General features: G+C 29.5%; 2 protein-coding genes across 2 annotated transcripts; both read right to left on the reverse strand.

Annotated features, from left to right (window-relative positions):
• Nucleotides 1–2883: 2883 nt before the first annotated feature.
• On the reverse strand, nt 2884–4795 carry LOC124919426 (pentatricopeptide repeat-containing protein At2g42920, chloroplastic). Its single transcript, XM_047459661.1, has one exon. The coding sequence runs from the start codon at nt 4745–4747 to the stop codon at nt 3167–3169; it is 1581 nt and encodes a 526-aa protein (XP_047315617.1). The 5' UTR covers nt 4748–4795; the 3' UTR covers nt 2884–3166.
• A 565-nt stretch (nt 4796–5360) lies between these two features.
• LOC124920638 (eukaryotic peptide chain release factor GTP-binding subunit ERF3A) lies at nt 5361–10885 on the reverse strand. The gene is made up of 19 exons (XM_047461172.1): nt 10754–10885; nt 10455–10496; nt 10244–10321; nt 9999–10061; nt 9720–9809; nt 9457–9568; nt 8958–9003; nt 8743–8814; nt 8284–8346; nt 8049–8203; nt 7909–7973; nt 7459–7609; nt 6930–7035; nt 6697–6832; nt 6547–6611; nt 6290–6454; nt 5862–5934; nt 5722–5786; nt 5361–5630 (listed from the first exon to the last, which is right to left on the reverse strand). The coding sequence occupies exons 1-18, from the start codon at nt 10755–10757 to the stop codon at nt 5749–5751; spliced, it is 1524 nt and encodes a 507-aa protein (XP_047317128.1). The 5' UTR covers nt 10758–10885; the 3' UTR covers nt 5361–5630; nt 5722–5748.
• Nucleotides 10886–21873: the final 10988 nt, after the last annotated feature.

A 21873-nucleotide genomic window follows, 5' to 3' on the forward strand; every position in this document is an offset into this window, starting at 1 on the left:
CAAAATGTCACTATTCGAGATATTAAAGATGGGGAATGGGATGGTCTTTTGAGGCGAATTCTGAAAGGTATAAGAGTTCTCAACTTTATTCACACTTTGCATTTTGATGATACTATTGATTCTCGTGTTTAGAGTGTTGAGAATGATGAAAATTTTAATACAAAGCTAGTTTGAGAGTCGATTTGTGATAGGGGAGACAATGTGGACTGGTTTCATGTTGTTTGGTCTTATAAGGTTATCCCAAGGCACCAATTCATCATGTTATTGTTGTTTAGGGAAAGTCTCTCAACTAGAGATAGCATCAAAAGATATAAGGATATTCTGGATTCTAAGTGCCTACTTTGTGAAGGAAATGAGGAGACGATGAATCACTTATTTGGTTGATGTTCGTTTAATTTTGAATTGTAGAAGAGGTTTTCGGAAGCAATGGAATTGGCCTATTTCCCTTTGGAGTGGGTTGACATCAAAGAGGTTGCTATTATGAAAGCAATGGGTAATCAATTCCACTCAAATTTATTTAAATGTGAGTTTGCATCTATTGTTTATCATGTATGGGCGGAAAGAAATTCAAGAGCATTTTCGAGAGTGAGATGTGGCGTTAAGCATGTATGGAGGAGTATCACGGTTGATTGCAATTCCCTCACTCGTACTTGGAGGCGAATCCCGAAGAATAAGCAAAATTGGTGTTGTCAAAATTATAGCATTAATTATGATAAAGTAACGCAATTTAGTATGTTTAAGGCGAGATTATAATCTAAGTGTTGATGTTTTAGTTGTTTGTCTATATGTCTTGTTTGTGATGTTCATTTGTTTTGTTATTCCGTTATTTGAAAATTAGAGTAAAGGTTTATTTTGCTATAATTCATAAACTCATGTAGTTTTTTTACCCTTTTTGGGTTTTTTTTTAATAAAATGACGTTTTTTTTTTAAAATAAAATGACGTTAAGTCGTTTTCTTAAAAAAAAAATCTTAAAGACCAAATATCTTTAATAAGTCGAAATTGTGGGCAATGAATATAGGATTGTCCTAACATTTTAATATATTTTTTAAAGTTAATCTAAATCTTGTAATATTATATAAACTAGCATGAATCCCGTGTGCATTGTAAAAATATAAACAAAATATTATTTATAAATATTTTAGATAAAATTAATATTATTCAAATTTAATTAATTTAAAATTAGTTTTAGTTTGTAAAAATTAAGTTCAATCCAAAATTTAATGTTAACATATATTTTAAAATTCAATAAATATCTAAAATTAATATATATATATATATGAGTTTGAAAAACACTTAAAAGTGTACAAATATAATAATTATACATATGAAAAAGTGTAAGTCACAATATGTCGATTAATTAACTAATTGGTAATAAATATTAAATACAAAATATATATACATAAAATTGTAAAATTATTTTAACAATTTCAAGTGGTCTCGCGGTTAAGTTGTTCACATTTATGTTTAAGACGAGTATTATAAATTTTTTAGAGATCGATGTTAAATAATGTATTCTTGAGTATAATATATGGTGACACAATTTTTAAACAATGGATAAGAGGCATGTGAAAGTGTGAGGTCGGAATTATTAGTTGATTTAACGAGCATTTTAAAGTGTGAGGTCACGAGATGGAGATCGGATGGTGGGTGGTTTGTCAACCAGGGGATAAAGAGACATGAAAAAGTGTGAGTCACAAGATGATGGTCAACTGGGAGTTAATGGTTGGTTTGCCGATGTATAAGAGGTGTGTGATCAATTGGTATTAATTGTTGATTTGTTGAAATGAGGGTAAAAAAAGTTGTCTAAGATTGGTCGGTTGTTTGCTGATTGGATAAAGAGGCATGTAGAAAAGTGTGAGTCACAAGATAAGGGGTCAATTGAGGGATTAATGGTTGGTTTGACAAGGGATAAGAGGTGTGCGATTGGAATTGGTTGTTGATTTATTTAAGTGGGGGTATAAGAGGTCGACTAAAATTGGTAGGTGGTTTGCCGAAAGAATAAAGAAGCATGTGAAAAAGTATGAATCACAAGAGGTCAACTAAGATTTGGTGGGTGGTTTGTCGAGTGAATAAAGAATCGTATGAAAAAGTGTGAGTCATAAGAGGTCGACTAAGATTGGTGGGTGATTTGTCTATGGGATAAGAGGTGTGTGAAAGTGGGTGAGGTTACGAGATGAAATGTCGATTGAGATTTGGTGGTTGATTTGCCGAAATGAGGATAAATATAAAAAGGTCTTCTTTTAACAAATTAAATATTAGTGGTTAAAATTATATGAATGAGATGTTGATTGACCGGAGTATAAACGTGTGTATTCATGGTCACGAGATTAGAGGTCAAAATTAGAATTTGTGAGTGGTTTGCTAAGGGGATAAATAGGCATATGAAAAAGTATGAGTCAGAAGATGAGAGGTCGATTGGGGAGATTGATGTTTGGTTTGACGAGGGATAAGAAGTGTGGGAAAGTCTATAAGGTCATGAGATGAGATGTGATAAAAGGTGTGTGAAAGTGTGTAAGGTCATTAGATTAGATGGGATGAGATGTCGATCAATATATTTTGTTTACTATCTCCATAACAAACGTTCACCTTCGAAGACTCCGGTATTCACTAACGCTCTTAATTTCATTAACTATGTTGTATGACCTATCATCAAATGTTATCAATAATGGCACTAAAACTTCTGGTTCAAAACTATAGATGAATTTTTTACAAACGAGTAGAATTACTGTGAAACCTAACATGATTGGAAGAGATATAAAAGTTATGGTTTTTTGGTTTTTAGATGAAAGGTTTAATGTGAAGAAAACCTTATAAAGGGCTCTCAATAAAAAGAGTGCATAGGAAGCTCTATAATTCTTGTAATGATTCAAATGCATAAGATGTACTATGAAAGCTATATATGGGGTTCACATAAATATTAAATGTACTTATTGAGAATACTATATACATATGTTGTCATAAACTTGGGATACTTAAATCAATATGAAAGGGAAGAAGAAGTGAGTCAACTCGGAGAATAGCTGAGTTTGTGTCATGTCAACGGCCTTTCAACTGCTGAACCAATCGAACTGAATTCGGTTTAACCATTTCAATTTGAGGCTATGTATTCATTCTATCCTTAAACAGCATAATCCCACTATATATAACACAATTATTAAGATCTATCTACATGAGTAAAGAAAATATCTCATGGTTCTTGCTCTGAATTATGGAATGACAATTCCCACTAGCTACAAATTCATGAATCTGACCATCAATCTCAATAGAACTACATCCAGGCACTTTACCAATCTTCTTCTCTTTCATTAACATCCTCTCTTTTACACCTTTCTCAAAATCACCATTTGCAGCATTTCCATTATGCATAAGTACATAACCGCTACTCTCATTTGAATTCACCTCCCTTAGTTTCTCCGCCGCCCACTTTCCCAACTCCAACTTTCCATACCTATTACAACCCCATAATAACGAACCCCATATAACCGCATCTGGATTCACCATCCCCTTCATGTTTCTTATAACTTCTTCAGCTTCTTTGATTAACCCACCCCTGCTTAGCGTGTCAACCAGACAACCGTAGTGTTCTATCGATGGTTTGATTCTGTATTCGTTAATCATTAATCTGAAGTAATCTCTTGCTTTAATAACAGAACCCAAATGGTTACAAGCTGTTAAGACTCCAATGAAACTGACTTTGTCTGGTTCAATGTTTGATCTTTGTAAGCGTGTGAACATCTCTATGGCTTTGTTTCCATGCCCGTTATTTGCTAGGCCTAAGATCATTGAATTCCAACATGATAGTCCTTTTCTTGGTGCGGAATCAAACACTATCCATGCAGATTCGACAATGCCACACTTGCAATACATGTCGATAAGTGCAGTTACAATGATTGTGTTCATTTCAATTTGTGGGTTTCTCTTTACGTAATCATGAAGCCATTCACCTTGCTTAAGTGCTCCTAATCGAGCCGAAGCATTCAATAGGCTCACGACTGTGAACTCATTCGGTTGGATATTCTCGTCTTGCATTTGTCTAAAAACGAGTAAAGCCTCTGCCCACTTTCCATTCCTAACGTACCCGCTTATCATGCTGTTCCAAGAAATCTGATTTCTCACTGGCATTTCATCGAACAAATTGCGTGCAATATCTATCTTCCCACATTTAGCGAAACCCATGAGCATGGTGTTCCAAGCCACAGCGTCCATAAAACAGTCTTCGTTAAAGCATTTTCTTGCTTCTGGCAAATACCCACAACTTGAATACATACATAATAGTGTATTCCTTACGAAAGGATCGAACTGGAGACCCTGTTTGATGACTCTACCATGAAGCTGAGCTCCATCACGGGCCTTTCCGAGTTGAGAATAAGCTTTGAACAGTGAAGGGTAAGTAAGTCTTTGTGGTTGAACCGATGAATTCACCAACATGTCAATAAATAGAAGGATAGACATCTTTGGGATTGAGCTGTTGGAGAATCCCCTGATGATTGTATTCCATGAGAATAGATTTGGGTTTTCGATTTGAGAGAATACTCTATAAGCATAGTTGATATCTACATCTGGTTTGGTTATGCAGAAAGATAAGATCCGGCTGGCGACAGATGAGTTCTTTGATTGACCTGTTTTGATGAAATGGGCGTGAACCATTTGGAGGTCTCTCAGATTGGTGCATTGCGTTTCTAAAGTTGAAAGATGAGAAGATTGGACTGAAATGGCGATTGGTGGTGCAGTAGTCAACAAGGACATTGCTAAATGAACGCCATGGGAGAACAAGTTTCAAAATTTATTGGGAATTCAGGGATAAGTCTATCTATCTACTACCGTTAATTATAGCCTTTGATTCTCAATATGTACAATATCTCTATTTTTCGAATAGATATCTCTATTTTTCGAATAGAAGCAAACGCATGAAAACATAAACATAAAGTCTTTGATTCTTTCGGAGTACGACAAATTCGGGCATCGATAAGTGGCACATTCCAATTAAAAACGGTATTCAATGTGTCCCATGATCAGAGAGCCCCACAACCCCATTTTCACGGTTTAGGCTACTACGGGAATCGGGAATCGTTTTATGACAATGCCCACAAGGAGAAGAATTTGATAAATAGTTTCCTCCTTTTAAGTTTGACAGTAAAAAAAATCCTAGTCACGTGATAAATGACACTAGTCTTAAAATCCGGAGTGAAACACTAGTCTTAAAATCCGGAGTGAAACACTAGTCTTAAAATCCGGCATAAAGGTCTACGTCTGTCCTCTTCAGCGAACAAAAGACAATTAGGCCAAAAGATTATGTTTAGTTCCCACCAATTTAAAAGAAAAAAGACACTTAAAAATACAGGGCAAGGAAAACTTGGGATAATCACAACCATATAAATACTAAATTGTAATGTCAACACACTTGTAATAATGTCATATAAATAGATCACAGTACGAAATTAGAAAACTGGTTTATCCAAAATTCATGGGCAATCTCAAGGCACAATAAACAACTGCAACTCAGAAGATGTGTATTTTTAAAGCTTTTTATACTCATTGGGTGAGTGTTTCATTCCATTCAAGTAAAAAAACCCTTCAGTAACATCATGTTCCGCAATAATGAAATTGAGGAATATTGACTCTACTCAGCCTGCAACAAGGGAAGAGATAATGTAAATAAACAAAAGGGATGCATTATTCTTCTAACCAAGGAAGTGCAAGAATGGAAAGATGAATTTTACCTGTTCCAAAAAAAATTGTTTCATGGTTTAAAAGCCTGTTACTTTACCTACAGCAACTGTTTTCCCTGCATGTCACATCAATTGTGAGAAAACAAAATTTCTTTTTTTCATAGTTGTATGGGGGTCATTATTTTCTTTACCTTCAGTACGAAGAGTGAACCTTCCCAGCTGGGGAAAATCAGCAAACTTCTCGATACATACTGAGTTACTGACCTGGATAAGCATTTTGTGAAGGATAAGTTCAATCAGGACGAGGATCGAGCAAAACGGTAAATGGACAGCGAGAGAACAAAGAAGAATTGCAATGAGCCTATTTGGAAAATGGTATATATCACAAAAGTTTTTGTTTGGCATCATGATCCAGATTATAGTGACATTTTGCTTCATTTGAAATAAAATTTAATAAATCTAGATTATATAATGATTTTTGGCTTCATTTCGTATAGTGATTGTCCAGATTAGTTTAGAAATGATTGTGATTTTTGGCAAACAAACTAAATGTAAATTTTTCCAAATCATAATCTAGATAAATGAGAAAAACGATTACCAAAATAGCCCCACAACTAACCTGTATGCGACAAACAACAACAGCGCCGTTTTTCACAAAGAGAACTTTCTTTTTCATAGGCTTTTTAGTCTTGGGGTCAATCTGTTGCATTAGCTCAACGATCTCACATTCCTCCACAATAGCATGAATGTGCAACACAGCTTTGTATCCAGCAGTAAAGATTGCCTGCAGTTTTTAGTTTCAGCATAATTCAAAATCATTTAGGAATAATAATAATAATACCAAACTGATGGGAGTTTTAGTTACAACAGTCCTACATTATCCAGCAACTCCAGAATCTGCAATTGAGCGATAAATTCAGGAAACACGTGGATTGGCCTGTCTGCAAGTATACCATTTCCCATTAGTTTTTAGATTCGATGATAAAACATTAGAATTTCAATCAGTCACTTTTAAAAAGAGTTTACCAACACTGCAGAGCACAAAACCAGCTGAAATATCCTCCTCTTCAACGCCAGATAATCTAACACGTAAATTCTCACCAGGGCCAGCACGCCTAACTTTGTCCTCATCACAGTATACTGCGACAACTTTAACTGGAGCCTGCATAATTATTAATCTAGGATAAATATGCATCCTGTAAAAGATGAACGTCCTAAATTAAGGATTTAAATAAATCAAAAGATGTTAGAGATTGAACCTTATTTGGCATGACTATCAAGTTATCGCCCTCACGAATACTACCGGATTCTACTTTTCCCATCACAACAGTTCCCATATCTTTGAATTTGTCAATCAGAGGCATTCTACAATGTCATAAATTGAGCATCAGGATAAAACCACAAACAAAATGATGCAATAAATTAAACAGATGGAGTGACAGCAGCACATATCCAGCAACCGTCACTAATAAAGCAGATAATAAGCCAGTGCTTAACTAATACTTGTAACTGTAAATCAGTAAAAAGTTTATAACTAAGAAACTTGAATCAATAGCCGTTAAATACACCACCACTACCACAAACATTAACACTGAACATAAATAATCATTAAAAATATACCTTGATATGTGATAAATTTAAAAATCTTACGTTCAAAAATATATATATATCCTCCCACCATTTAAATTCCAATTCGAGAACCATATACTAAAATAAGCAATCCATCAAATACCGGGGAAAATTTACAATGGAGATGGAAAGCAAAAGTGAAGAGAAGGAGTTCCTCACCTAAATGGACCTTTGGGATCACGAAGAGGAATTTCAATAGCATCAAGGACTTCAAAGAGGCAAGGTCCATTCCACCAAGGGCATACTTTTTTGTCTACTCTTGTTTTCATATTTGCACCAACAAGTCCAGATATGGGAAGGAACTGAACATCTGCACAATTAAAATACCAATAAGCATCTAACTATTACTCGATTAATTAGCATCGCATGGAGAAAAAGAAGGTATTTTGAAGGTCTCTTAGCAATCCTACCAATTCTATTATATGACTGCATAGGATTCATTTGGGAAAAAATGATTTTTCAACAGTTAATGACAATTAACCTGATTAATTTTTACATTGTTGCATATATAAATCAAGATACATACTAGAATATTGAATGTTAGATATTACTTCAATTTCAAGGCAGCACATCCAATTAAACACAAGTAAATTAAAAAACACAACTTACCTTTCTTGACATTATAACCAGAAGCTCGCAGAAACGGGGTCATCTTGGATTCAATTTCATCATATCTGATCCAACAACAACATCATGATGAAACGCATCCTAGATAAAGTGAGAGAAACTGTAGAAATTTAGAAATATACCTCTCTTTTGACCAAGTAACAGTATGATCATCCATCTTGTTTATGACAACCACCAACTTTGAGACACCCAAGGTCTTTGCAAGTTGAACGTGTTCACGCGTTTGTCCTCCCCTTTCATATCCAGTCTCAAACTCCCCTTTCCGGGCAGATATCACCTGTCATTCAAAAGGAAAAGTCCAGCAAGAAGCCAAATACAGCACTTGTACTGAAGTTAACAAATCATCGTGTAACTTACCAATACGCCTACATCTGCTTGAGATGCTCCACTGATCATATTTGGTACATAACTTTTATGTCCCTGAATATAGATTTCACCATAAGCACAAAGAAAAAGAGAGGCAGATTTAATCAAAATGCCTTCTTGAACAGGAAAAAGCATGCAAGAGGGCATTTTGTTCCATGCATTTTGACAGATCTGTAGGTCAAGCAGGAAGACCTATACAAATTTATCTATTATTCACATTGTTATTCTACTTGCTTCACATATCTTATTTTTTTTAAATGGTTCGGGTGTGAAGACTCGAATTCAAATTCATGACCTTGTGGACATGAGCTCTTATGCTCTACCACTACTTGCTCCACATATATGTGCCTCATCAAGCCAATAAGAAAGTTGCTTTTGTAGGGCATTAAATGGAAAGTATGAAGAGTAAACACTCCCTAAGACTACAACAACTATACAAACATGACTTACTGGTGCATCCAAGATTGTGAACCTGCTTGTCTCTGTTTCAAAGTGAGCTCTTCCTACTTCAACTGTTTTCCCCTAAATAAATTTCAGATGACAAATAACCGAGGAAAGGTTAGTAAACCCAACCTCGAAATGAAGAAAAAGAAAGAACTAACAATATTAAACTAATCAAAAGATCCAAAAGAGTTCCTAAAAGCAAAGGAAGTCTTGGCAAATACCTTAACCCTCTCCTCTTCATTAGTGTCCATGATGTATGCCATATACCTAAATACATAACCAAAAACCATGTATAAGTACAGATTCTAATTTAAATAATGTTAGTATTATGCAAAAGATGCACCTAATTAACTAGTATAATATATGAACTGAAAAAAAAAATGCACCTACTCGGCTTGTTAGAAATTTCCATTTGGTCCCTTTTAAATGGGTAGGTGTGATGAAACACATAAGTTAGGAAGCTTCATAATGGTGCCCAGCATCTATTTAGTATTTATTCTCAGAAACCTAGCTCTCAGTTTGTGGGGGTGTAGTTCCATTCTATCTATTTTGGTCAGCCTTCATCTCAACACAACATTATTTCTCATAAGAACTTAATTGCAGCCAACATAGGATAAAGCATGTATAATGATGTCTTGAAACCGAGCCATTTTCTCATCAAAGAAAGTACCGTGAAAGAAAAATAAAAGCCAAAGCAAAACTAAATTAAACGAGTCTCACCAACTTTCTCTACTTTTATCCTTTGCTTCTTTTTCATATTTCTGAATAGTTCGTTCATCAACCTGACCACTAAGAAAGAGAATCTGTCCTCCAGTAGTAGACTTTCCAGCATCTTTAATAGAATGACCATGTGTCAAAAAATAAAACTAGTTAATAAACGAATTAAGATCAACCAAAACGATTTGCAGGGGTCAAGATCCCAGAAATGAACATGAAACTACCTATATTATGGAATGAACTTGAAGAAAAGTTAAATGACGTACCAACATGTCCAATAAATACTACATTCAAATGTCTCTTGGTGTTATCTTCTTTTTCAACAATGGGCTCCTCAGGAACAGGGATTTCTTTCTCTAAACAACACAAAGATTTTACAAGTAAAAATTAAATTTATAATTGTTCTGGAATGTAAAAAGCATCGAACAAAAAATATGGTAAGGGAATTTACTTAAAAACTCAGAAATATGAAAGAATTGTACATAAACATGCAACATTTTCAAATAGAAACCCAGTATGTAGAAAATAAAATAAGAAATTAGTACCTACAACATGCTCTATTTCCTCCACAACAGGGTGAGAATTCGTATTTGTTTCAACCTCCATATCTGAAACCATGTAACACATGATGTAAGTTTTATAGGAAAGCACTCATTTTGCAATGTTACATGAACAGTTGCAAATATTTCTTATGCTGAAAGTTCACAAGGAGACACCCTATTGGGATCACACAGAGATCACACAAAGGAAAAAGAGAAAACTCAAAAGGTTGATCAATAACATTGTGTACCTTCTTCCTCAATCGTAGCTGATTTTCCAGCTTCTTCAGCTTCCATATCTTCTCCATTAGACACCAGATTATTGTCCTCTAGCAGAATTCAACAAGGTTTTCAATTTTAAGGACAACCCATGGACAAACACTTAATTAATTACTATCAAGTGATTAGTTTTTCAATTAGGAAGATACCCTAAACCTAAAATCATTATGAAAGTCAAGGTACCTGACGAATCAAGCTGCAGGGCACGGATTTCCTCTTCAATATCTAGCATGTGAGAGAATTCCATCAAGTCAGTAACAAGTGGGTAAATGGATAATAATCACATAGAATTGTCAACTCAATTCATTTCCAGCCGCCTAAAGCTGTTCGGCTAGCTAATCAAACTTTCTAACAAGTATAGAAACTACCGATTTTAAAGTATAATTAATGAATAGATGGATCGAAAAAGAGGGGAAAATTAGTATATAAAAGAAATCTCAGATCGCAGCAAAGAGACGAATAAAGAATGTAAAATGAATTACCCATTATCGTAGAGAGTTTTGAGATTGAGCTGCAGTAGGGTTTTTGTTTGCAGTAACAATTGAGAAGATGGAGTTGATGAAGATAGCGTACAACACCCCCCAAGAAGAAGAACGAGCTCAAGACGACAACTTTGAGAAGGGCGTTGGTTTTAGTAATCTCAAATTTGTCAAAGAATGGGCCTTTTCCAATATACCAACCACCTCCTATTGGATTGGGCCTAATTATAAAGACTTCTTTTTTTTCTTCTAACCCTAACCAAAGCATCATGACTCATTATTTCCTATTAAGATGGATAATAAATTATTCTCAAATCTGAATTATCATTTTGGGCATGGAGAATAATAGGCATATTTGTTATTTGTTGATGGCTTCAATGAAATGTGTTTTTAAAAAAGGTAAAACAAATTTCAGATAACCTCTATGGCCATCTAGTGCAAACAACAAACAATGAAGAATTATGCATATTTATTAAGATCAATAATGTTATTGATATTTTTTTTTTGTTTATTCATGTATAATTTTCTTAAGGGTATTATTCCCTTTACATAGCTTAATTTCAACTTGCCCACATTCATCTTGTTTAAACGGTAACTTTTGTGTTAATATGTGTAGGGACGGATCCAAAAATTATAGTTAGTGTGGGAATAAAAAAAAATTGAGATTAGTTTAAAAAAATTATAAATAAAACGAAGGGATGAATATGTGTTTTATCAAATTTTTTTTAGAAGTAAAGAACTAAATTGTAACTTTTTTTTTTGTTTAAGTAGGAACTATCTTAAAACAAAAACACTAACATGGATATGTCCCTAGATATTTGTACTTATTTAGATACATTGAAATAGAAAATGTTTTGATACTAAAAATTTGATTCTAAAAATAAGCATAGGATTGGATTGTACTAACTTCCTTAATGTTAAAAAATATATTAACTGAAATAGTGTTAGTTATTGCTATAATGCTCAATTATTAAAAAAATCTAGTATAAACACTCAAATTTTATCCATCAAATTTATAAATTTTAAAAATAATTATTCTAAATAAATAAAATCAAAATTAATAAAAAGCAAAATTAATTAATTAAATTAATTATTGTGATAAATAAATCCCAATAAATTAAAATGATGTCCAAAGAAAATAAATAAAATAATTTAGGATAAATATTATACTCATTTTATCTCAAATTAATCAAGGATAATTAAAATAAACAATTTAGAATAAATGTTGTATCCATTTTATCACAAATAAATTATTTATTAAAATCCAAAAATATATAATAAAAAAATTGACAAAATAAATTTATATTTATTAAAAATATTTTGTATATTTTGTAGGTTAAAAATGAAGTCAAATGGAGTTGGGGAAAATAATTTTAAAAAACCCTTAGGTTGAAAATGGAGTTAGATTTGCGGCCGCCAAAACCAGGATTTGTTGCAGCAGACCCTACAACTATTAGATGAGCGCTGGAAGCTCATCCAATGCACGAGAGCCATCTGTGTCGCTCGTTGAACGAAGGAGAGCGCGCTCGCGAAGCACGGGACCAATAGACGAATGCCTCCAACGGCATCAGCCCAGACGCGCGCGAATCACCATCACAATGGAGCGCTAACGAAATGCCTAGCATCCGCGCTTAGGCTCGAAACAATGACATTTAAGCCTTTCCTCGTCGCTTAAATGCAGAAGGAGGAAACAACATTATTCTTGTCTGGTTTGTCTTCTTCCTCGCGACGACGAACTAGATAAGAACAGTTCCCATCTTTGATTTTTCAAAGATGGAACTTTGTCGTTTCTCAACCTTTTGACTTTCATTTAAAAAGTGAAATGATCACCCTACTCTATTGATCATTTATCCCACACATTGAGGTATCATCACGGCCTATACCAGCAATTAGCCGGAGATCAAACAAAAGATCATCAATGGCTTTTTTACTTAATCTGACCCACTTGGTTGATGAACCTATAGCCTCCTTTAGACATATCGAAGGTAAGAGATCCATTCCACCCCTCTCAATCAAGCCCAAATATAAATCCTCCATTAAAACTCTTCAAGCTTTTCTGAAAATTCAGAAATTTCGTGTAAGGTTATAAGTAGAGCCGTCAATTTGGGTTAGGCTTGTTGGGTTGGCCTGCCCCGTTAAACAATTTAGACGGTTTGGGTTGAAATATTAGTAATCCATTTGAAAGTGGGCCTACACAGGCCAGCCCGCTCGGATCGCGGGCCTAGGTGGGTCGGTCTTAGGTTGGCCCGCTATGGCATGTGATATTTTGGATACTCCTATAACTACTATTACATTAGAATCAACTTTTTTCCATTGGTGCTTGAGTTTTTACCAAGTATAGAAGTTTCACTCTTCCTAAAAATGTGCAAGCTCTTATTTGTACTCACAATTGGTTACATGGATATGCTATCGATAATTTTATTTACAAATTTTTAATTATGTTCTTAACTTATTTGTGACTTGTGACTTCATATATTAGTTTATTTTGATTTAAATTTTTAACTACCTTTATTTTTGTGTATTTCATCAAGAAGGCAACATAATAGTTACATCAATATTGTTCAAGCAAGGATCAAATGTTCTAGAGGATGTTAATGCAGACATTGAAGAAAAAGGCGATGAAGGAGAATGATTTGACATGGATTATATCTCGATTGATTATATTTAAAGAGTGTTAACTTTACTGAAATTTATATTTTATGAATTTTTAAAATTTTAGTTATTTTATTGAACTATTTGGTCAATTAATGTGTAACGATAGACAAGATTCTTGTTTGGTGTGTATTATGACTATTTGATTATGTTCTTGAACTCTTGTTTTCTAGAACTATTAATGATTTTTATTTATTTTTGTAGTGAGACAAACCGCGGGTTGGCCCGCCTAACCCGCAACCCACCTTAGGTTGGGTTGGGAGTTTTCAGCCTGCCGGGATGGAGGGTCGGCCCACCGTCGACCCATCAAACGATGGGTTTTGGTGGGTAGGCCCGCCCATAATGGGTTGGCCCGTCTGACCGCTCTAGTTATAAGACTCTGATTTAGGCATTCAGAAAGTTTCTCTTAGAGTTAAGAAGTGTTCTTCAACTTCAAGTAAGTTCTCAATCACACTGTAATTCAATTTACTAATTTGAATTGAAAATTTTATATTTTAGTTTTGCCAATGTCATATATTGTTTTATTGTCTAATTTTTTGATTAAAAACGAGCTTATGATCATTTATAAGCTTTCTATTGAAACAAAACTCAATCAATTGACTTAAATAAGAAAACCCCAAATTTGGTTTTGAAAATTTTCAAAATCGGGTTTCTGTATTAAGCAAGAACATCAACCTAAAAAGCTATTCAACATGTTTTTAAGGTTGTTGGGAGCATATTTGGGCCATTTTCAAGTCATCTCGATTATGTTTGATCAAAAACTAAAATTTTATAAAAATAAAAATTTCAATTCTTAAATTGGTTAAAACGAACAACTAGTGTTCATATTTTAGTTTCATTCGACCATATAAAGCATAAAGAAGTTATTGTAAGCTCCTTACGCTTCATTAAACCTTAAAACTCAAAAACACGTTTTTTATACCAAAACTGTTTGAGTTGAATGAAACATCATCCCGATCGAGATGATGTTATAAATGATCATGGGAGCTATACGAAGCTTCTCATGCCCTTGGATCAAAGGATCAAGGCCTCAAACAAAATCATCAAACATGTAGTTTGATGTTCTTGAGGACCGAGAAACCTAACCCAGGTTTAACCTAGAATCGAGAGTCCTTCACACCTTGGATCGGTAAAAGTTAACTTGAGACTAACCTAGGACCAATAAAGTTAGCCCAAGGCTAACCTAGGACCAATTGTTCTTCACACTAAGGACCGAAGAAAGTTAGTACAACGTTAACCTAGGGCTGAGGATTCTCGCACCCGATCGAGGACTCCTACATCCGACCAAGAGCCTCCTACACCTCGACCGAAGACTCCCACTCCTGATCGAGAGTCTCCAGCATCTCAACTGAGAATTTCTTCACCTCGGTCGAGGGACCTTGACCTAGGACCGAGGGTTTTAGCCTAGAACCGAAGGAAATCGCAACTGGGACCAAGAGGACCGATCCTAAAGCTTGTTTGGTTTGAATTTTCAATTTTCAAAATTATTTTTGTAATTTTGAAATCCCAAACCATTTTCTAAAATTCTAAAAAAAATAGAAAATGATTTCAAAATATTTTAAAAATATTTTCATAAAAATTATTTTCTAATACCCTAAAACTAATATTTTTTTAGGTACTTTCCTCACTAATCGTCGACGTCAGCTTCTGGTACGGGCAGGGGGCTCCCCATCTGACGGAAGATTGTGTCCAGGATCTGGTAATCTAAGCCTTGCTTCTTCTGGATCAAAAACACGAGTAAAATTACATATATAGATCGTCCCTCATCTAAGAACAAGGAAAAAAAGAATAAATAAAAATAGGAATGAAAAAGGACTCTGAGTGTACGAAAAGAGCTTAAAGCACTTACTCGAATTTTGAAGTTATGACTGACCTTCATAATATATCGTTCATTCATAATATTATATGTGACTCTTCATCTATTCTTCTTCATCATATCTTCTTCTTTTTTATATTTTTTTTAATTACTCTTCTTTTTTTTTCTTCAGTTATTTTTCTTCTTCAATCACTCTTATCTCTTCTTCTTTAGTTGTTTTTTCTTCTTCAATCACTCTTTTTCTCTTCTTCTTTAGTTATTCTTCTTCTTCAATCACTTTTATCTAATTTTTTTTAGTTTTTATCTTTTCTTATTCAGTTTTAATAATTTCTTTTATTTTTCATCTCTTATTTTTCTTCTTCTTTCTTCAGTCTTTACCTCTTATTAATTCACAAAAGTTTACAAGTAATTAGATAGAATTTATTTTAGGGAGGTGGTTTTTGCACCCTTCTAATACTTCTACGTGGCCTCACTCCTCACTCACCTCCAAAATTATTTATTTTTCTCTATCACTTTTATATATTTTCCTTTCTTATTTTATTCATTTATTTATTTTATTTTATTTTATTATTAATTTTTTTAATCATTAAATATAATTAATTAATTTTTAATATTTTTTTATTTAATTAAAAATATAAAATATTATTATTTTTATATTATAATTGTTTAAAATATATTAACTATTGAAATGTATTTATAAAAATAATAGTTGAATGATTCAATTTTTTTTATAAATAAAATTATCTATCAAATAAATAAGATAAAGTATTTAATATATTATATATTAATAATTAGTCAAATTAAATATATATATTAATAATTAGTCAAATTAAATATAATGTTTTACTTAATAATACTGTGAAAATGAATTGAAGGTTATTCATTATGTTAAAAGTATATTTGATTCTTTTGTGAGTTATCAAATAAAATAAATTTGTTATTTATGGGGTGTTTGGTTCAAATAAAGAAATGAGAATAGGATTGGGATTGATAGATATATGGAATGAGAATGGGTATGATTTATAGAAGTGTAGTGTTTGATTAAGAGTTTTAATTATTTCAATTCCCATTGATAATGTTTGAATTTATAAGAGAAAAATTATAAATATAATTTTGTTATTAAAACTATGATTAATATTTTAATTTTTTTTATTAAATTAAAAATATAAAATATTATTATTTTTATAATATAATTGTTTAAAAAATATAAAATATTTAAGTGACATAATTTAATAAAATATAAACATCTAATATTTTTTCATATTAATTAGATTTTTTCAAAATAAAAATAAAAATACTTATAACAAAAAAATGTTGAATATTTCAATTTTTTTTACTAATTATAAATAAATAATTATCTATTAAACATAAATAATATAAGACAAAGTCTTTCAAATATTATATATTAATAGTAGATAAATACGTTTAAATTAAATATAATATTTTATTTAATAATATATTATAACATGGTATAATGTTTTTAATAATAATTTTTGTTAAAATATTTCATATTTAATTTTTAAATATTTTTTTATATAAAATTTTTATTTCATTTTTTGTTTTATATTTTTATATTTTAATTTTATTATTAATATATAATATATAAAAATAATTTTATAAAATTAATTATATTATTATTAGTTATTGTAATTATAACTAAAATTTTATTTTAAATGATTCCTTACTATTATTTAAATAATTGAAATTATTTATTTTATAAATAAATAAAAATTTATTATGATGTTAATTATAAAATAACTTATAATATAATTATAAAAATTATATATAATATTATAATTATAATTAAAATTATGAGAGAGAAAAAATAAGAGAGTGAAGATAATGAGAGAAAGTGTATCGTTATGAAATTGGATTCATTCCTCCCAATTTAGAGAGGATTTGATGAATCTTAAATATCGAGAATCAAATCAATATCATAAAATCAAAACCACTCAACAAACATCTCATTTCATTCCTTTCTTGAGTAAGAAATCACGTACTAATTCGGTCATAAAGTAAGGGCAACCTATTATTAAAAATATTATGTTTAAGTAAAACATTAATTATTAATATATAATATTTTAAAAACTTTATCTTATTTTATAAATAATTTTATTTATAAAAAAAAAATTGAATCATTTAACTATTATTTTTTTTATAAGTATTTTAGTATATATATATATATAATTAATATAATAAAATATTAAATATTTATATTTATTTAAATTATGACCCACTTCAATATTTTATATATTTTAAACAATTATAATATAAAAATAATAATATTTTGTATTTTTAATTAAATAAATCAAGAAGAAAAAACATATTAAAAATTAATTAATTAAATATATTTAATGATAAAAAACTTAATAATTAAATAAAATAAGTAAAATAAATAAAATAAAAAATAGAAATATATAAAAGTGATAGGGATAAATAAGTAATTTTAAAGGTGGGTGAGGAGTGAGGAGTGAGGAGTGAGGAGTGAGGAGTGAGGAGGGGTGGGAATATCGTAGAAGGTGCAATTTGCTTTATTTTAACTTCTTTTATAGTTATTGTTTTTTCTTTCAGATAATTTTGATTTCTTTTTTATTTAAATAAATTTGGCAATAAAGAAAAGAATTGGTTGGTTAACATGGGTAAGTTTGTCTTCATCATACTTTTCTTTATGATTTTTTCATGTATTAGTATTAGTTATAAACTTATGTTTATATAAGATAGAGTTGAATAAGTATAAAAAATAAAAGTAGGTAAAAAATATTAGAGATATATTAATTAATATATTATATATAATATTGAAAGATATAAGAAAGGTTAATATATTATATATATATTAAAAGTTTATTATAAATAATAATGAAAATGATAAATAAAGGTTAATATATTATAAAAAGTAGAAATAAATATTAGGAATATAATAACTAATATATTATATATAATATTAAAGAGATACAAAAATATTATTATATTAAATAAAATTAAATATTATGGATGTAATAATTATATTATATATAATATTGAAAGAGATAAAAAAATGTTAATATATTATATATAACAAAAGTATATATTATATATAATATTCAAAAAAATATTAATTCATTATATATAATAAAAATAAATATTAGGGATATAATAATTATTATTATATATTTAATATTAAAAAAAAATAATAAAATGTTAATATATTATATATAATAAAAGTATATTATATATATAATATTGAAAGAGATAAAAAAAAAAGTTAATATATTATATATAATAAGAGATAAAAAAAATTGTAAATTTTTTATATTTAATATAATTTGGTTAAATTTAGTAAGTTAATTTTTTGTTATTTGTTTTTGCATGTATTTTTTTAAGTTTAACCCATTTCATATTATTGAATGTAGTCAGTTGTAAGTGTGTTATGATTGAAGAACATGAGTAAAAGAAGAAGAATATATTGAATGTTCAAACAATTTATATAGTTTTGGAATTATGTGTTTTAAAATTTTGATTAATAATTGTAGTTTGATGTTTTGGACAATCATGTTTTAGAATTTTGAATAGTTATTATTGCTTGATATTTTTATTTTGAAAATAAATTTGGTTCGAGTTGGAGCTTGAGTTCGAGCTCGAGTTTGAACTTGAAAATTCAATTTTTGTTCAAACTTTCGAGTCGAGTTCGAGTTCGAGTTGAGCTAATAAATACTTAATCGAGGCGAGCTCGAGCTCCAGCAAGCTTGAGCTCGGCTCGGCTCATTTGCAGCCCTAACATATTTTTCCTTTTTCATCATCCATTTATTCACAAACATTCTTCCCTCTTCATCATTTTCTCAATTATTCATATACACTCTTCCCTCTTCATCATTTCTCTCATTTATGCACAAGCATTCTTCCTTCTTGTGTCGCTTCATTTCTTCATATTATTTTTCGAAAATCAGTAAACTCAAGTTACTCAACAATCTATTTCGTGTTGGAATTGGAGTATTCTCTTTGATAATTGTTGTTATGAAGCTTATTTAAGCTCGATGATCCGTTTGAGCTTGAGAGATATATAGTCGAACTCGAGCTCAAATTTATAAACTCGTTTAAACACAAATTTATAAACTCGTTCGAATTCAAATTTATAAACTCGTTCAAGCTCGAGTTTGAGTCGAGCTAATAAATACTAAGTCGAGTCGAGCTCGAGCTAACTTGAGATTGGCTTGACTCACCCTAATCTTAGTGTTTAAGTTTATAATTTCTTATTTTTTCTCATCCTTTTTTAAAATTTTATTTAATCGTTAAAATAATTATTTATAGTTATTAAATTAATTATTTATATGTAATTATTATAATAAAATATAAATTTTAATCTTGTATGTATAAACACGGCCACATAATAAATTTAAATTTATATATTTTTACCCTATTACTATTAGCACATTTAACCAATATTAACTATGAAAATTTTATATAGACTTATATATATTATTATGGTATTAATTTTTATATATTAATATTTATCTTTAATATATTTTTTATTCTCTCCCTTTAATACTAAGTCATAGTTTTATTCAATTAGTTATTTTATCAAAATAACTTTATAATATTTTTATTTTTTAATATAAACAAAAGTTTTTCTTACCCAAAATTATTTAAATAACTTTAAATTTCAAATATTATTTTCTCAATATTATAAAATATTTTTAAAAATAAATTAATTTGCACTCGAAAATTTTAATTTAACTAAAAACTAAAATATATTTAATTTTGTTTAATATATATATATATATATATATATATATATATATATATATATATATATAAATGAGTTAGATTTATTTTTCTTTTTTAAAAAATATTTATTATTTATGTAATTTTTTAATTTCAAATATATTTATTTATTTATCTCAATTTTTAATACCATATATATGATTTTTTTTTTTTTGTTTTAGTTAGATTCAAATCAAGAATCAAATAATTTTTTTAAAATATTTTATAATATTGAATAAAATAATATTTAAATACAAATTTATTTAAATTTAAATAATTTTAAGTGAGATTCTTTTGTTTATATTAATTTTTTTATAAATTTATTTTAATAAAATAAATAAATACATAAATAAGTATATTTATGACCTAGTATTAAAATTAAGAGAGAGAAAATATATTAAAAACAAATATTAATATAACACCGTAATAAAGGTAAATAAGTGAGATGGTTAATTTAGTCAATTTTTAATATATACAACTTTTCATAGTTTAGAGGTTTAAATTTGTTAATAAATACAAATACATAGGTCGAAATGAATTTTATTACCAAATAAAATATTAACAAATAAATAACATACTGTTATACTATTAAATAAAATCTAAAAAACAAATACTAAACAAATTTTTAGATGTAATTTCTTTAATTTTTTTTAATGATTTTTAAACATGTTTACTTATTTAATAAGGATTTTATTTATTTTTTATTTTAATTAAAATTTGATATTATATATTAATAAAATAATTATTAAATATTATTACAATTATAAGAAATATATATGTATAATATATAAAATTAAATCTTATCCAGCATTAATGATCAAAATAGAATAAAATTAAACCGTACATACAATTAATAAGTTGAATAATTGGTATCAAACTAACTTCCCTTACCTAATTTAAGATATTTTATTCTCTTACATTGTACATTAATATTTTTTAATTAGAATTATGTTAAGAAAAACAAAAATTACACAAGAATGCCATTAATAATCTGGGTTGGGTACCAAATAAGGTTGTGCAGAGTCCCACATGTCATGTTGGATCATTTAATTTGTTGTTGGGGGTTATTGCAATGTCACACTTGACACATTCCCCCATGGGAACATTATTTGAAAATAGATAAATCAACTATTTGACTCTTAGTACCATTAAATGCACAATGGCTTAAATCTATTTGACTTTCTTCACAATTAAATGCCTAGCTAGCTGGTTTCCTCCAAGTCTTATAATGTTAATTTTTGTTTTTTTTATTATTATTTATACTTGTGTTGTTGATTAAACAAATTTATTTTATCAACCTCTTGGCCAAAAAAATAAAAAAACAAGAGATTCAACCAACAATGTATAAGCTAGTAGACTTTAAAGGCAAAAAGTATGAGGAGCAAAAATACATATCCATAAGCTTTGACCTTATTTATTAAAATCCAATATGAACTCCTGAACAATGGTCCCATATACTATGAAAAAATTCAATAAATAGCAAGTCCCAAGTAGTTGGGTATTATTTTTCTTTTGATCAAGAGGGTCAAGGAAACTCTAGGGTTTGGCAGCCGCCTAGGCCAAGATTTGATCCATAAGTCATTATAAATATAATTAAACATAACTATTAAACTTAAAAAATAAGAATAATTTTTTTTTTCACTTATGACATCTCAATCCAAAGGCCTCTAAACATGAGGGTTAATAATATATTTCAACTTTAACTTGTTTGGTTTTATTTTTTTTTTAAATCAAACATAATTTCATTTTATTTATTTATCATATCACTCAATTTATTAACAAAAATATTAATTATTTTTTATCATTATATATTAATACATTTTAAATCTTTTATAAAAATTATTCTTTAAAATTAACCACAATCAAGATTTTAATAATCCAAAATTTATTTTAAAACTCATCAATTATAATTTTCAAA

Source organism: Impatiens glandulifera, chromosome 1 (genome assembly GCF_907164915.1).
Source record: "Impatiens glandulifera chromosome 1, dImpGla2.1, whole genome shotgun sequence".
Taxonomy (NCBI): Eukaryota; Viridiplantae; Streptophyta; class Magnoliopsida; order Ericales; family Balsaminaceae; genus Impatiens; species Impatiens glandulifera.

What these genes read in the sequence shown, in the direction of transcription:
- LOC124919426 (XM_047459661.1), bottom strand. Translation starts at nt 4,747, where the DNA reads ATGTCCTTGTTGACTACTGCACCACCAATCGCCATTTCAGTCCAATCT.
- LOC124920638 (XM_047461172.1), bottom strand. An exon ending in GATCCCAAAGGTCCATTTAG is followed by an intron (nt 7,036 to 7,458) that starts GTGAGGAACTCC and finishes ATGACATTGTAG; the next exon opens with AATGCCTCTGATTGACAAAT. An exon ending in TTCTGGAGTTGCTGGATAAT is followed by an intron (nt 6,455 to 6,546) that starts GTAGGACTGTTG and finishes TAAAAACTGCAG; the next exon opens with GCAATCTTTACTGCTGGATA.